The following is a 17,820-nucleotide window of genomic DNA, read 5'->3' as shown; positions in this document are numbered from 1 at the left end:
AAGCACAGCCACCTGATCAGCTGTGCCAGGCCATTAAATCCATGCAGTTCAATAAGCCTGGTTGTCCCTTTCCTTCAGCTGGCCAGAGGCAGGGCCCCTCTGTTCCTCGACAGAGTGTTTATTACCCAATTCTTGTAATTGCAAACCAGAAGTTCCTTATTTGGGTCAGAAGGAGTACGAGCCCTTGTACTCTATCCAGGGAATTGCTCAACAACTGGAAGGAAAGCTGCTGTGTTTCCTCACAGTTCAGATACCCCAGCTTCTAGGTTCCAGGTGGGCTCACCACCCTGCTTCCTCATGTCCTCCTTGTGGTCATGCAGACAGAACCACAGGGTGGCATGCAAATGTGTCTGTGGTACCTTTCCCCTTCAGCAGAGAACACCTCACTTGATAGCTGAGATGATGGCTGGTATGGGCAAAAAGGAGAACATACTGTCTTTGAATAGCTGGAATTGGTGGGACAGTCTCTCCCCAGCCAAGCCAATAGGCCTGTAGGGTTCGGATGGAAGAGAGATTCTCTTCAAATTGCTGGAGCTGGCCAGCCCATCTGCCCACAGCTGGGGCCTCGATGTCTGGCCAGCTCATTAGCATCAGGGCGCTGACGTACGACGACAGTGCCCTCCATACAAACCTCCGCCGCATGGACTGCACGCACTGGACTTCATCCAGGTCTTTAGATACATGGGTTTTGTCCAGGCTGTACATCACCTCTACCACTGCAAGTTCCCTCAGATACTGGATACCACTCAGTGGTTGTCCACTTGCCTCAATAGTTTACAAGGTCTTCCTTCAGGGGATGCCTTTTCTTTGGACTCCACAGGAGCTGCCTCCAGAGGCTGCTGATTGTTGCTCCTTTTCCAATCCTTTTGCTGATGCTCCAGTCCCTCAAGGGGGATCCTAGTCACTGGGCTTCCTTGCCCTCGAATTCCTGACTGTTGGCCCCAGTATCCCAGCACTGGAGCAGCTGGCTGATAATTAGCTCACCAGGTTGATAGCTATAATTTTTGTGCCTATCTTGCAGCTTACTCAGGGATAAGGAGCTAGCGATTTCTGGCTCGTTTATTATTTCTCTTTCCTCTCCTGTTCTTGCGACTGCTTTGCTGCACAACCGGCTGCCTTTCTGATTCCCCCTCCTGCTCCCTCTTAGAAGCTTCTTCCTCTCCGACTAAACGAGTTGACTTCTGCTTCCATTGTTTCTTTCTGACTACAGGGGTGACTGATACAATTGAGAGTTGGGTGACTGGCTTAGCCACAGTCCCATTCATATGTCTTCAGATCCAGAGACCCTCTCTCCCCCCCTGAGGGTGCCGAACAGTGCTCAGCAGGCACAAGCCAGGCCCAGCATGGTGAGAGAAGTTGCAACCCTTTAGCACATTTTGGGCATCCTTCTCTCAAATGTTCTGTCACTTTATCAGGATCCTGCACTTGTTCAGGGGTCAAGTCCCACATCACTGGAGGTGAAAACTGTTCTAGATACCTGCCTATATTCTCCCATGCACCCTGCCACCCATGCCCACACTGCCTCAGGGCACATCTCTGTGTGATATTCTTAAATAGTTAACCTCAGGAAAAGCTGGAAACAGATTCTTGAGACACATCAATGTGAGCATTCTGATTACCCAGGGATGTTAAAAATACTGAATAGTCATTGTAACAAGGTGGAAAGCCACTACCCTGCAGGAGATAAAGGGGAAGGTGCTGTTCTTTGTTTCCTCAAAAATTGGCTCTCAGAGGAAAAGAAGGAAAAGGTGTAATTGTTAATTGTCTCCACGAGATGGTTCCCGAAGTACTGGGACAGCAGCAATTCAGTGCCCAAACACCAGATAAGGCTCAGGGCCAGTGCTTTCGTCATAGTTCTCCTGGGTAAAACACAACCCAGTGCTACGTGGCACAGCAAACTACAAAAGCCAAACCCAGCCTTTAACAAGCTCTCTAATTTAAATGTACAGCAAGAGAGGGAGCATGACACAGAGTGGGTAAGGGAACAAATAAACCTGCATCGAGAACAAATAACATCGCGACCAGCAACAGCGGTATAGTAAGTTCCCTCTAGCACACACTGGTCAAATGTCTCGTTACCTTGAACCCTGCATGTCCTACACTGGCTGCCAAAAAGGACTGTGGTGGCCTCACCCTGGACGGCAGATAAGCACCTCACAGCAGCTCAATCACTGCCCCCCACAGCAGAATAGGGGAGAGAATCAGAAGGGCAACAGTGAGAAGATTCGTGGGTTGAGTTACAGTTTAATATGTAAAAGGAGAAAATGAAAACAAAACAAAGAAAAACGAGTGATGCAAAAGCAATCGCCACCAGCCAACTGATGCCCAGACAGCCCCCAATCAAGAGACCCCCTGGAACACCCCTAACACCCCATCCACAGTTTTTATTGCTGAACATGATGTTATATGGTGCAAAACACCTCTGTGGCCAGTTCAGGTCAGCTGTCCCAGTTGTGCTGCTTCCCAGCCCCTTGCCCACAACCAACCCACTTGGTGGATGTGAGAGGGAGGGGCAGAGAAAGCCTTGGTGCTATGCAAGCACTGTTGAGCAACAGCCAAAAGACCAGCATATTAGCAACGCTGTTTTGGTCAAAAGTCCAAACACAGCACCACATGGGATGCTATGAAGAAAATCAACTCCACCACAGCAAGACCCAGTACATCAGGGTAAAGTTTTGTTCTCCTCCTTACCATACCCAGTGAATCTGCTCCTGAACTGGCTTATTTTGGGCTCACAGCCCAACAGGGATAATATGAAAGTCATGCAGGTCATGAGAGGACTACCCCATTCGTCAGGACCCAGCACACATGGCCACCAGGAGAGGCTGACGGAGCTGGGGCTGCCCTGCCTGGTGTGGCTAACAGGCAACCGAACTGCAGCACACAGCTGCAGGACTGGGAATCAGCAAAGGTACTGGAGCCAGACAATTCTTAGCAGCGGCAGGTGATAAATAACGAGCGACAGCCACCAGCTATGGTGAGGGAGGTTCACGCTGGACATCAGGATAACTCCTTCAGAAGGAAGGTGGAGCAGCACTGGGACTTGCTGCATAGGGAACCTTATAGAAGCTCCATGCCTGGTAGCAGCTCATGCTGGCAAACAGTTCACTTCAAATAGGAGATGTGACTAGATGACTTTCAGCAGTCCCTTCCAGCCAACGTTTCTATTCTTTTAAGTACCTCATTTTCCAAACAACCTTCCTGTACAGTGTTATCACAATTGTGGAGCTGGAAACACTCATTCAGCAGTTAAATGACTTTCCACCACAGACCTATGAAACAGCCATTCTAGCCACTGCAGATGTGCTCTTTGTAGGAGATGAATTTAGTTTGGTTTAAAAAGCAGTTAGGACCTTATCCTGTATTTTGCACACCTGTGGAACAGTCCGGCAAAACAACTTTGGGATAAGTTCGGAGGAGCAGCCGAGAGGCATGTCTGGTTGAGCAGCTGGATAACCAAAGTAAATGGTGTGAATGCCACCCTCAGCCACCCCACACAAACACAGGCCTCCCTCTCCCTGACCGGTGGGTGGGGAAAATGAATCAAGGAGATAAAAATAAAACCAGAACAGCCTTAAGGTTCTACCATTGCTCAGAAACTGTATAAGGTATGGGAAGTACATTAATGCACAGCAATGACAAATTCACCCACAGTTTGACAGAGGTGTAACTACTTTGCTTGTAGTTTACCTGGACGAAAGAGGACAACAAAAATTTCTCAACAATTACAGGCAAATACATTAAATAAAAGATTACCTGATAATACCGATAAGGGAGAATACATGTTGATTTTTTTTTAAATTAAGGTTGAAGAATAGTTTAAGAGCAATCAAGACATTCTGGTGATAAAAATACGAAAAAAGGTAATTAGTTTTTGCCAATTTCCCTTTATTAGTAAAAAGTACAAATAAAAAAAATTGTACTTTCATGAAAAAATAAACCAAGTGTACACAGTTTTGCAGTATGTTTTGATATTTCTTTCATGCAGCTGAGGTGAAATGGCTCAGAATATCTCCAGCAGACTCAAGCTTCTTGTAGCCCTAAATCATTATGAACCAATTATTGTAGATGTAAGACAAAGACAAGATGATGTATGGCTCCTACTGCCTGTAGTATGTAAAAAACAGGGCCAAACAAAGCTGGAATATGATTCTAGTTGAATTTAGGTATTTCTTCCAAGCACTAGTTTTATGTTTGCAAAACTTCAGAGGACTTCACAGGTGAAAATGTACAGTGGTTAGCTAAGGCACATGCCTATGACTGCCACAGCCTGGGCTAATCCAACCTTCTTGGTGCCCCTGCTCCACCTCCAGCCTTCCTGCTGCAGCAACAGCACAAACTCAGGCGGAAGTACCAGAGTCTTGGGAAGACAGAAAATGCCAGGGCAGGCAGGAGAAAGAAAGCACAAACAAGAAGGGGTCTGGTATTGAAGCCACTCTCAGTAACAAAGTGAGTCCTAAGTTCTGGATGCTGCTCCTAAACAAAGATCGTCTCTCAAGGTTGCTTATTATAATATAGGCATATATTACACAGAATATTATGTACATTATGGAGGATGTATTTTCAGTATATTTTTATAGGACAGTTTTTATTTATATTTTGCATTCGGTGGAATGCAACATGCTGGTCTATGACAAACAAGCTGTGTGACAGGGGGAAGGAGTTCAGGGGGAGAAGGAAGGAGGAGAGAATTTAACAGAAATAACTCCACTTGGTGTTTGAGTGAGGGATGTAATGAAATCTGTTTGCTGTGCTAGCTGTCTCCAGATTGGGCTGTAATTACACCACAGAAGGAAGAAAGGTAGCTGAGTCTCAATCTAGATCATTTATGTAAACTCAGCCTTCTTGTCAACGGCGCTCTCGGATTGCATGCATGCAAACCACAAAAATCATCTCCTATGAACAAAACAGAGACGGTCTCCAGTTGCAGGCTTCTGATACACCTTACATGCTGTCTGTAACTGGACTTTCAAATTCAACACACTGAGGTTCAGAACTTCTCCAGTATTTTCTGCATTTATTCGGTGCGGTGAAAGACTGTACTCACAGAAGAGCACTCCTTCTTCCTTTCTGCCAAAGGCCGATGTCTGGCTTTACAAATTAACATTTATTTGGCTTAAATGAACACAAATGTCACAAGCCTAGGAAATTCTTTTGTGTAAGACTCTGTTGAAATAAACCGCTGGATCTGAGGGAGGGATATTCCCTCCCCCCGAAGAGCTGGAAAAACCTCATTCTTTGACCTAGAGCAACATATTATATACGCGCAGTATAAAACCCGGGCAATCAGTTCCCTCAACAGAGCCAAATTAATATTTGATTAAATATTTTAAAGCTCCTACTTACCATGCTTGACACATTTTCTCAGCAAGTTTCTCAAATACGGAAAGCATTAGGCACAGGGTAATTTTACATTTGAATACATAAAAACAGTGTGAGGAGACACGACCGCATACAGACAGAGAGAGGATTTCCCCCCATGAATCCCCCGAACTGCCCTTCCCCTCGATAAGCGGGTACGTTAATTCCCGGCTTCAGCGGCTTGCTCCCTCCGGGCAGGTTTGAGCAGGTTTCTTGTGACACCTGGATCTCCACGTCCCTCCCTCCATCCCCTCCCTCTGGCAGGAAAACCACCGGCCTCCGCCCTGGCGCCGTCCCCACCGGTGCCCAATCAATACCCACTTATTTCCTGTCCATTTGCTGAGGTCACGGAAACGGGACTCATTAATTATTTCTACCGGTGCAGCCTCAAGTGCGCTTCTGGCACGGCAAGCGAAAGCCGCCTGTGACCTTTTTTCTTCCCGCTCCTGAATTTTGCTGGCGGCGGAGGCAGCCGGCGCGCGTTCCTCTGTCGGGACGGGACGACGAGGTGACCGGTGGTGCAGGGGTGCTGCCGGGGTCCCCGCCGGGCTGCTCCCACCGACGGAGGGACAGCGGCTCCTCCCGGGGCGGCGGGTCAGGGAAACCTGGTCACGGCACAGACGATGTTGGCCAAGGCTGCTCTGGCCTCGGAGGGAGGGAAGCGCTCGAGGGCCGCCAGCGCTCTGTTTCCGTGGCAGCGGCAGAGGTCGATGGCAGAAGTCACACCTTTGCCAGCCTTGATGGCTTCCCGCAGCTGTCAGAAAACATAGGCACAACGGGGTGGGTTTCGGCAGTGCCGGCGGGCAACCACCGCCCAGAGCACAGGGCATCCGCCGCCCCTTCCCGAGGGACAGGCAAACACCGAAGCAGCCAGACAAAGCTCCTAAATACTCTCAGCTGCTCTGGCTTGGCTTGCCACTACAGCAAAACTGCGGGTATTTTAAACTGCATCACCCATTACTTCATTACCTGAAAGATGCCGGCTCTCCAAAGGGCACACTTAATTAAAAAAAAATAAAATAAATTAAATATCTGGGCATTTCATACCTAAGCCACTGCCCGAGAGCTTTTGTGCAGAACTGGCAGACCAGCTGCTCGCTCGCGCTCTCATTTTCTGCAGTGAAAACCTGGATTTTATGAACACCCATTCCATCCCGCTTTTGGAAACAGGCACAGGATGACACACATTGAATTCTTGTCTTTCCTATTGCAAGTTTCTATTTATATGATTACCTTTGTTGTAGTGGACAAAAGCAAATTCAGTCAGTAAAATGGGATGTGTTAAAACTATCGTATTGAGCTATATCCACGCAAACAACCTTCTCAGTGAGGCTAGCAAATCTGACAGTGGTTTGGTGATACACCATATGAGAAACAAAATATTTTCATGGAGTAACAGACATTTCATGGCAAGCTGCTGGAAAGATTTGGCACCTAAAAAACTTGGGTAAATGACAGGTTAAATTTCCTATGAAATAACACAAACAAAAATGACAAACAAAACATGTTGTTTTTTCCCGGTACCTCAACTTAGCTGAAGCTCTAAATAGTAATCACACTTATTAAGGGCTTTTTTATTTTTAATTATTATTTTTTCCTGAACAGCATCATGAGACTGTCATGAAACACTGTTATGTTTTCCACCCTAAAATACAGGTGTCCCCAGACCAACTCCAGCCTGAAGCCTCATGCCAGAGCCTGGGAACCAAGGCCAGGTGGATCTTCAGGATTTAATTATCCCAAAAGCATGACAGCATTTAATGATCTTTAATGTGCCCCACCTGGCTTTCATAGCTGGCTTACAGCACTGTATCAGCTTTTAAAAAAAGGGCTCTTCTTGAATGCAGGTTATCTACAGAAACAAGGTTTTCTAAATTATGTTTTCCTCCAATACACAGCCCAATGTCCCAATTAATTTACAAGTGATTAAAACCAAAGAGATAAGGTTATATTTACCTATCTAGCTTAAATTACGTAAAAAACCCCAACCCCTAAGCTATGACCAAATTGGAAGTCAACCATTTTATTTAGATACTTGCATTCATACAGAATGAATGATGTTTCTTATCTGAATACAAACTGAAGTGGATTAATTATCTGTATTTAAAGATGAAATTAGCTAAAAGCATATTACAGCACTTGAGTGTTCAAGTCCCAGTTCATAAAAATTTTATTCTCCACTTCAGTTAGAATCTTGCTGCACTGTGTGCCAGAAAGGAACTTGCCCTGAGGCATAAATGCATTGCACAGCTAATTCAACACATCTTCTAACGAATGAGAATCAGCCATATAACCACAGCTCTACAGCAGAGGTGGGGACAGGTGAGAGGAAGTACACTAGCAGTGTGAAAAGCTCCTTCCCCTTCCTTGAGGAACTACTTTGCGAGATGGTAGAACCCACACATCTTGAAACAAACCCTGCTGATATGATAAAGCTCATTACAAAGGTTTAGCACACTTGTAATACTCATATAAGTATATATTGAGATGTAAACAGGAAAGAAAGTAGCTCCTGAGAAGTCTTCAAATCGGTCAAAGGTCGGGGAGCTTAGCTTAAGCATGTATGATTGCATATACGTACTATGATTTACTCTTAACACTGAAATCTGGAAAGGCAGAGTTCTAATGCAAGGACAGAATCCATTTACACACTTTTCTTGTGTAAGCCCTCAGACACACAGAGCGCCTTGAAGCCAAAACAACTGCAAAGCTCGTGTCAAATTATACGCAGAGGAATCACTATACAAAAATCAGACAGCTCAAAATGAAAGATACTTGCTCATATGGCAAGCTCCCTCCTCAGCTTCTCAGTCAGAAATCATCCTAAGTAATGAACAATTTATAGTCCTTAGGAACTTACTTGTTTTATATTCCATTTGCAGAAGCAGCCAATCAACTCAAATAAGCATACACTGAGGCAAACCGGTCTGGATTAATCAGACTGCATGCCACCTCTATCTCAGCTGAGGAGGGAAAGAAAAAAAAAGAAAAAAAAAAAGAAAAAAAAAGTAGTACAAACTGGGCTTCTTGTAGTGGGATAGCTATTAAAAAAATACAGCGTATAACTCCACAGGAACCCTGGCTTCAGTAGCCCTGCTGTATGCAGGAGAAACTAATTTAAGACTTAGCTGTACCGTTAGTTGTGTTGCAGTTACACTTTCACACTCAATTTTTGAGCTTCAATGATTTTTACGTAATGAACTTCACAAACTAAATACACAGGGGAAAAAAAAAAATAAATCAATGTACCCAGTTTAGATGTATTATTTTTTTAATTTCATTTGGATAGGAACAGCTAATTTTTGAGGCAAATAAACAGAAAAGCAAAAGGAACTGCTTTTATTTGTTACTTCATAAACTTTAAACTCCCTCATAAATTTCTTCTAAATAAAGGAATCTGCTCTTTTAGTTTGTACTTATATGGCATCACTTTGTACATCAAACGTACTTCCAGTTGCAGGAACAATTTCATCCAACATTAAAAAAAACACAATCTTCTTCAGAGTAGCATTCACTAGTTAGAAGTGAATACAAGTCAAAATAGATTGCTTCAACACACTTTTCTCCAGCTGAACTACAAGATATACCGGAATACTTCATTTTAACTTTCAAGCTTTTGTTCAGACCATTGGCACTAAAGGTTTACTTTATTCTAAAGGTGCCAAGAATCTGCAAAAATCACTGACTGGTGTTTGTTATTTAATTTCAGCTTAAAGAACAGTCTTGCAATAGCGCAGCCAAGTTAAGACTCAGATGAGAAGTGATGCTCCCCGCAATGTACCAGCACTGTTTTCCTTCAGCACCTTCCGTTTTCCTCAATATATTCATATAATGACCAGACTTGCCAGTTTTGCCTGGTACACATGAAACTCAGAACCCCGAAGTTTTATCTCTGAAGGCTGTTCTATGAATCTAAGGAAAAAGCAACAGCAACACCAAGGTGGGCAGTAAGTAGGGTTATAACCCTGGAGTTCAGAAGAGCTACCTTTGGCCTCTTCAAGGACCTATCTGGAGGAATCCCATGGGTTAGGGCTCTAGAAGGTAGGGATGAGAACTTTCCTTCTCTTTTCACTGACTTAAATGTCTGAGTCTACCATAAAACCAAAAGAGTATGTTTGTGTGTCCCACCCCTCAGCTTATGACCTAGTAAGACATTAAAACTTTTCCTGCCGTAGAGCATAAGTGAATAACAAAATCTGTGCTGTCTAGGTCATACCATATGTACCATCATAGTGAATTCAGATTCCTGCTCCTATTTTGTGGCAGGGTTTAACAGCGTTTAACATATGGGGGTTTTTTTTGTTGGGCTTTTTTTATTTCAATTATTAGGCACATTCATAAGGGATAGTCACCTTGACAGGGTCTAGACAGTTTTTAGATTCTAGCGATTTGTTACAAATGTACAAAGACTAATGAAATGGTGGTGGTGAATCTCAAACCCTAGTTTCATACATACTATATGGTCATCCAACACAAGCTGCCTCTAAACAGATTCGATAACATTCAGCTAGATTTAAGTCAATGACCAACAAGCCAAGAGGTCCACATCCTGTTTTTCTGATGTTCCAACCATATTCTTTTTCCTTCTCAGTTACTTATCTACACACTTTTTTTTTTTTTTTTCCCTTGAAGCAGCATGCCCTTGCAGGAAAGACCATCAACCACTTTCTTGGTTGTGTAGGCAAGCATATTCGGGAATTACTTCCCCCTGTTTGGGGCTTGTGGGATCATGTCTGGAGTGCTGTGCCCAATTTTGGGCTTCCCACTAAATGAAAGACATTGCCATACCATGGCAAGTGCGGTGGGAGGCTAGCCAGTGATACAGGGCTGGAGCAGTACGTGGGCTGCAAGGAAATGCTGGGAATTGCTCAGTTCAGCCTTGAGAAGGCTGTTATTGCTGTCCCAACCACCTCACGGGCAGGAGTAAGAACCGGATTCTTCTCAGAGGTGTACATGGAAGGCATGAGAGGAAATGACACAGGTTGCAGCATGGGAAATGCTGAATAGATGCAAGGAAATTTTCTTCCATGGGGAGGGAGGTCGAGCACTGGAACAGGTTGCTCAGGTTGGCTGTGAAACCTCTGTCCTTGCAGATACTCAAAACTCAACTGAGCAAACCCACACTGGCTCTGCTTTGAGAGAGAGGTTGGACCAGGCATGCCCCAGAGGGGCATCCAACTTAAATTATTGTCTGATTCCATGAACAGAGTTCAAAGTACTATGTTTCCCAGTCGCTTTGTTTTAAAAAGGTTGAAAGAAAATTTCTCATCCATATTACAGAAGTTACGTATTTGCCTTTCACACCAACTGCTCTGGACTGCTGTTGGACAGAACGGCTTCTCTGGGGGCAGTGAGAAGCCAGAGGCAAGCTAGGGACTGCTGGATTTCAGTGACTGAAGAATTAAAGGAGACAAAAACTAAGCAGGTGTCCAAACACAAAGACAACTAACTTCAAATCTTCTCTGTCAAGATATTATTGCCTTATGTCCTAGCCAAAGGAAAGATTCCTTTCAGGTAACTCTTACCTGTAGGGAACCACAAATCTCAGGGGGGAAGACTCCCTGAATATGTGGTGAGTATTTTGGCTGTACCGGACTTTATGGGCAAAGGGAAAATGAGAACATTGAAATTCTTAATTTTTATATTGTTTTTTAAACAATGGCCAAATTTAGGATTATTTCAGTGACAAGATATCAACAAGTAACTTGAGGATTTTTGTTTTGTTGTTTTAGAAGAATGATCCTAAACAGCTAGATTTGTTACGTACTGAAATCTTCAAACATCATGCATTCTCTCTGATCTTGAAGTGAGCTACAACATTCTACACTTCTGAAGTACACTGTACTCACTGAAACAAAAAGAAATCCCAAACCACAAAATTTAAATTGATCTGTGGCTGAATGACTGAATAATTCTCCAAGTGTTTGCAGTGTTCTGTACTGACTTTTCCAAATTTGTTTTCTCTTTTGTGGGAACACCATACTCAAACACTGATGCTTTAGGCTGCTGAAATGTTACTTTGAAAGGTACTGACGTGTTTCACAGCTAGCAGATCAATTTTGTCAAATTTTTCCTTTGATTTTTAAGTACCTTGGAATGTCTCAGCATTCACTCCTACAGTTTTTGTGGCTGGACACAGGGCTATGCTCTTCCTTCTCAAAATGGGCTGGACAATCACTTAATTGCATCACTTCATCATGTCATAATTTTTTTATTATTGATGTTTAAAATCTGTGTTGGCTATATGCAGCGTGATATGCCATCTGAAATTGGGACAGTATTTACCCAATATTTTCTTAGAAACTTCTTCTATACAAAAGGTTAAGAAGTGCATTTTTAAACGGCCCAAATGCCCTGCTGAAACCTCCACTAGTAGAGTATAATTTATTTTCCTTACTCACTTGACAAACAGGAAAATTCTGTTTTTACTTCAAAAACACCCTACCTCGAAAGAGACCAAATCTGGAGAGAGCCACTCCCAACAGCAGAGGAAGGATGGCTTGTTTACAGGGAACGCTGCTACTCCAGCTGTTACGCAGTCCTTGTAGTACACTTTGCCAAAAAATTACGAGTCACCCCAAGACACTGATTGATTGTACAGACCCTTTAATATTTTAGAAGAGACACCAGCTCCTCCTCCTTATGCCTTTCCGTGTCTTTCACAACGAACTTAAGGCTCACTGGTTTTTAAATCTAAACAATGGTAGTGAAGTGATGACTTCTTTAGAAAAAGCATGACTTTCCTAAATCATATCAACGGTGATTGTTAATTGTCATCTTAGCATACACAAGCAATTAACTTGATCTTTATGTTACAAGATGTGGTAATAGTTTGCTTTAATGAAACAAAAGTTGTGCTGGATTCTCACCCCAAAGCAGCCATGGAAAATACCCACTGACTACAAATAAAGATGCAACTGATTTTTGGTACTGGATGTACACCTTGGTAATTCAGATATGGTTAGTTCCAGCAAAGGATAAAATTGCTTCTTCTGAATGGTTTTGGCTGCTTTTGTAATATTAGGAATACATATAAAAACCCCTATATTCATTAAATCACAGACTATTCTGTTTTTTTTAATATACATAACAAAAGCAACCAATGGCAACGGCTGCTCCAAAACAAAGATGACAAATTTTCATGGAAGACAGCCACAGGTCATAAGCATCTACAAACAACAACAATCTGTTTTTAACTCTTTACTGCATTTCAGGAGCAAGAGAGCGAACAGTCTATGGCCTATAGTCTCAAGACACATCTCACTGAAAAAATCAGAACTGCAGGACTATCATCATTTATGCCATGGGACTACAAACCTGCTCTGCAGACAACACCGCAGCAGGATGAATGCACTGACCACGGTAGTCAACGGTGAGCTGGGGAAGGGGAGTCATACGACTTGCTAACACAACTGGATGGCACTGTGTACTGTTATTTATTACTTGCATGACAGTGGGCTACCACTGAGAAACCTCCTTGTTTCCGAAAGCGACCTTTCCCATTTTTCTTCCCTCTTTCCTACCATATAGGAAGCCAAGACATTAGGGCCACGCAGCATATGAATGGCTGGCTGGATCTACCACTTCTTGCCTTATGCTACTTCCAGTTCTGTACAAAATCTGCTCCCTGTGTTAACGCCATGCATGGTGTTTCATTTACAAACCAACAATGTCACAGCATACTATGCTGAGGTACCATATTTCCCATGCCAGTTTGCATGAAAGGCCTCTGTAAGACAGCAGAGCAAAAGAACTGGACTACAGTTAAAAAAATATTTTTTTTTTGCTATGTCCTCTTTCACTTGACTGCATTTATCTTTTCTGAATACTACATTTAGGAGAAAAACAAATCCTTTCAGTTGCATACTCACTGGCTGCAAAACAGAGGATTTATTTCTTTATTTAGCCTTATCTTGCAATTGTTTTAGAGCCTTGGCCAGAAAACAAGAATTATTCTTAGCTTACTCATTTCTGCTACTAGTTGTGCCTTTGTTACACTCATTTAACAAGCCTGTAGAGTGCCAAGCACCATTAAGGCCTTGACATCAGTGGAGAGTTTTTAATCAATATTATAAAATAGTAACAATTAAACTAAGAATCTCAATTTGTTGTTTTAGAATTACACAGCTTATCTTGCATGTAAAGTAGATGTAGAATGGATAAAAGCTTTTTGATTTTAAAAGTCTGCGATTTTTGCCAAAATCCCCCACACAAATGAGGGTGACAGGAAAGCTGCTGTCACTTTCAATGACATATATTAATTTTTTTCCTGCCATACATTGGTATCTTCTCTTTTGTTATCTGAGAAACACCACTAAAACAGAGCTGAAACTATTTTTTCATCTCTGGAAGAGTCTTTCAAATACCACAATGATGGATCAATAATTTGTCTGAATGAAGTGTGATGGAGTAGGAAAAAAAGAAAAGTTAAAAACTCAAGATACTAACGTAAGAAAATATTTTCAGAAACAGACCTTAAAATATAAGCCACCTGTGATATCAAAGTTCTTCAGATAAAAAGATTGAGAAAAGCTAGGGAGAAAAAAATACTAAAACATTTTGCAGAATATAGTGACCTTATATTGACATGACAGTCTCAGACCTAAGGAAGTATTTAAATTCTATATTTATGTCAAAGCCCTCATTAAATTTACTAGTACATCCAGGTATTTTTTGTCAGTGAAAAAAATCAGGGATACCATTTTACTATAACATACATCAAAATAACAATTAAAAATTCTTGAGCAGTCTCAAAATTGAAATAAAATAAGACCTTTGCCCTTTACAGAGGCATGTTAAATGAGTGGCTCTCAATTTCTCAAGTTTACCTTCATTCATTATTTTAACTGAAAGCTACAGCAAATAAGGTAAAATATTCTTAAGCAGGCTAAATGGCTAACAATTTTTGTATACATATATTTATGAATTCAACTAAAGGCAAAACATTTTTATCTCAACTAAAAGGCACACTGAAGTTTCATAAAAAATTAAAAGAACAAAAATAATACAAATTTTCAGAAGTTCTACAGCTAGTTTTCGTGACCTTTGCTTTTACAAAATTAAAGAGGAGACATTTTGGAGGCTCAATGAGAAACAAGCCCCCAGGTTTGATTAAGAAGGTTCAAGTAATTCTAGCAACTGAATAGAAAGATACAAGGGGTCTTTGATACTAGAAGAAAAGACTGAGCCACATGCACAGCACTGACTCTAGTGATGTAGAAACAAAGACAACACAGCAAAGGGCAAAAAAGAAATACTAATTTGTACTGCACAACATGCCTTCTAATTGGCTATGGCTGGGTTGGATGGGGCTTTGGGCAACCTGGTCTAGTGGAAGGTGTCCCTGCCCATGGCGGGGGGGGTGGAATTAGGTGATCTTCAAGGTCCCTTCCAACCCAAACCATTCTATGATTCTACATGGTGGCCAAGCTACTATGTTGGGATGAGCTACATGTTACTGGGTTCATTTAGCATGGATGTAACTAATGACCACTTTTATTTTAAATGAAGAAGCACAGAAGAGAGGGACATGACATAATAGTTTTGAAACTGGCTTCTATAAAAAACCAAGTTGGTTATTGTTTGAGCCCACAAAAACCATGAAGAATTTTTCGCTGTCATTACTAAACCCATAATACCTGTGCCTGTATAAGAGATGATTACCCGGAGCTAGTAAAATCACGTGCTTTCTGGCTGAAGTCAGTTGCTCAAAATACACAATTTGAAGGGCTTTTTCCCTTTTCTTTCCTTTTATTCAAGTGTCCAAGTTGACCAAGAACACTGCAAGTTTATAAATTTCATGGGAAGGATCCAAAAAATGAAATAATTTCAGTCAAAATACAGAATACACTGACAAATATTTAATTCAGTAAAGCAATTTTAGATGCTTTTCCATATACGCATGCACAAACTGTAACATGATTTTAATAAGGAAGTTTCTCTGAACTGTCAAGAATATCCTTGAAAATATTACAAGAAACATTAAAAACATTAAGGAGATGTAAATATAATTTACTAACCTTCTTGTAGTCCATTATATTTCCTTTTCCTTGTGCCTTAAAGAGAAAGAGAGATTTTATATAAGACATTACATACTACAAAACTAGAGTTGCAAGAATAAAGAAGGCAACTGAAAAAGTGACTACTTTAAACATAAACTGACTTTCTTTAGGAATTTGATATGAAAAAAACTAAAATACAACCAAATGTGTTACCTGCTTATACAACATAAGTCTGTTTCAGATGAGAGCTGCAGATAATAAAAAGCCTAAAAATTACATTGAGTAAGACTTGTAGTTAAACATTTGTTGAATCCAAAATGTTTTGGTCTCAAGAAATGTTGCTGTTTGCATGAATTAATCTCTCCCATGAGACTCTGAAATAAGCTATATTTCATATCAGCAGTAACAGGATTTATTTTCTTAAAAGAGAACTCTCTGTGTACCTATAGTGATTTGCACACAAGTGATTCTGGGGCTCTCAAAAGGGGATGTCAGGACTACGTCAATGCTATTAGACCTAGGTTAGAGGTGCTTTTGGTTTAAAATTGTATTTAAGTATCAGCATCACCCTTAAGCAGCAGATACATATAACCTGTAACTTCTAACACATTCAGAAAGAAGTATGGGTAAATTTTACATTTCTTCTGGCCCAGATGCGTACAAGTACGTAGTCCAGCTTCCTCAGCTTTGTAACAGTATGTTGTAGAAGAGATGTCTATGTCTCTCTCACCCAGCGGCAGTGCTCTGCCAGACCCAGAGCATTCCTGCTTAACCACCCTGAAGCCCTTCCCTTAGGTCAGATCCAGCTGTATCATTATCACCTCATCCAACTCCAGCTCCTCTCTTTTCAGGCACACTGAGAAAAAAAAATAATAAATCACGTATTTCTTTCCCTCTAGCCTCCACAAGGGAAGACCACAAACCTCAGGTCTTCTGGAATGCATCTCCTGAAAAGATCTACATCTTGGACCACTACCTCTCCATGTCCCCTATGGGGACTTCAGAGAGCAGCAGGCCAGCTGGCATAAGGCGAAGAGCTGAGGCTTGCACTGAAGAGGAACAGTGTGGCAAGCACAGCTTTGATGAGATGTTGCCGCGATGGCACAGATTTGGAAAATAATTTTTGTAAAGGAGGAAAAATAAAATAGAAAAAAGAAGAGACAAGAGACTAAGCAAGCAGAGCAGGAAGAAAAACAGTAGATAACAAAACTGACTTCTCTGAAGGAGAAAGGGGACTGATCCACAAAATCTCTTTACTACTCTCTTTAAGCTTCTTAAGAGTCAGCTTTTCTGGAATGCATATTAAGAAAACAGCCTGATAGCATTTGGGAGTAGCAAAACCACTGCCAATAACTGCTTCCTTATTTGTGTATTCCCAGCTCTTTGATTTGCCAACTTTTATTCATACCGGTTGGATCTTACTGCTTCTTCAAAATGTATCTAGCAGTTATATTGTATATCAGAACACACCAGAAATATGTTCTTTAACAAATGATTGCCTATACGCAGATTCACACCGCAGTGGAGAATTTGCCAACATGTTTGAGGAAGACGCTTTTTAGTCTTAGCGATGCCAGAAGAGGTGTGCTCAGCATGCCTCCTCCTGTGTGTAAGACACATTACAAACAGTAAGAATGTTTTCTCATGCTCTGTTCCTCTCAAGTATTCACGTCAGTGGCAGTTGTGCTTCTACAAGCAGCAGCCTTGTCTGTTTCCTAAGCCGCCTTTACTACAACTGCACCTTTGTTTTGTTTTTTTTTTTTTCCTTTCTTAGTAGTTCGGCTCTGAATTTCTGACCCTGATCTCAAACACACAGATCTTTTTTTCCTTTTACATCAGACTTCTGCATCTGGTGTAGCTTCCTCAAAGGTATTAAGCCTGATTTGCAAAAGGTATGCACTCTTGTCAAACTGGAAACTTTCTAGGTCTCACTGCTTGGCTGGGGGGCTCAGCCTCTGAATGTCAGGGCTCTGAGCCCTAAAAGAAAAGCATCCACTTACTAGCATATTAGACCTATGAACAGACAACTCAGCTCAGCCTTCCTCCTGAACACCCAAGATCACCACGTGCCAGCAGTGAGAGATGGTAATACCCTGACATTTTTCATTAACAAATGAGGTGGTGTGAAATCAACTCACCTTGCCAGGAAGAAGGATCCCTGAAGTTACTCAAAATGCATCAGCAGACCACAAGCGGACGGTTTAAAACAATGTTTTTGGAACATGTTTTCAGGATGTTTTCCAAGACTGACTTTGCTTTCTCAGATGAGATGGTCCCTTTTACATGTCTTAAAATCTATTCTTGAGAAATGCTTCACAAAGCATTTGATAAATGCTTTTCTTTCAGCCCTGCTCCTTCAGAGAATGCTCAGAAAGATATGGTGAAAGGCACATGGATTACCTTGGCCTATGAAATGGTTCTAGTTTCTGACTTTATCCTTTTTAAAATTATGAATGCT

General features: G+C 41.8%; 1 protein-coding gene across 2 annotated transcripts in view; it reads right to left on the bottom strand.

Moving 5' to 3' along the window:
• Positions 1-3,867: 3,867 nt before the first annotated feature.
• PDSS2 (decaprenyl diphosphate synthase subunit 2) overlaps positions 3,868-17,820 on the bottom strand; it is a 120,242-nt gene continuing 106,289 nt past the window's right edge. For both annotated transcript variants that reach the window (XM_040598310.1, XM_040598309.1), the window contains 2 exons: positions 15,381-15,416; positions 3,868-6,115 (listed from right to left, as the gene is read on the bottom strand). In XM_040598310.1, coding sequence (XP_040454244.1) covers positions 5,957-6,115; positions 15,381-15,416 — 195 coding nt within the window. In that variant the 3' untranslated portion in view covers positions 3,868-5,956. The remainder of the gene's footprint in view (positions 6,116-15,380; positions 15,417-17,820) is intronic.

Source organism: Falco naumanni, chromosome 6 (assembly GCF_017639655.2).
Source record: "Falco naumanni isolate bFalNau1 chromosome 6, bFalNau1.pat, whole genome shotgun sequence".
Classification (NCBI taxonomy): domain Eukaryota; kingdom Metazoa; phylum Chordata; class Aves; order Falconiformes; family Falconidae; genus Falco; species Falco naumanni.
The sequence above is the reverse complement of the archived record's forward strand: the minus strand, read 5'-3'. Positions and strand labels throughout refer to the sequence as shown.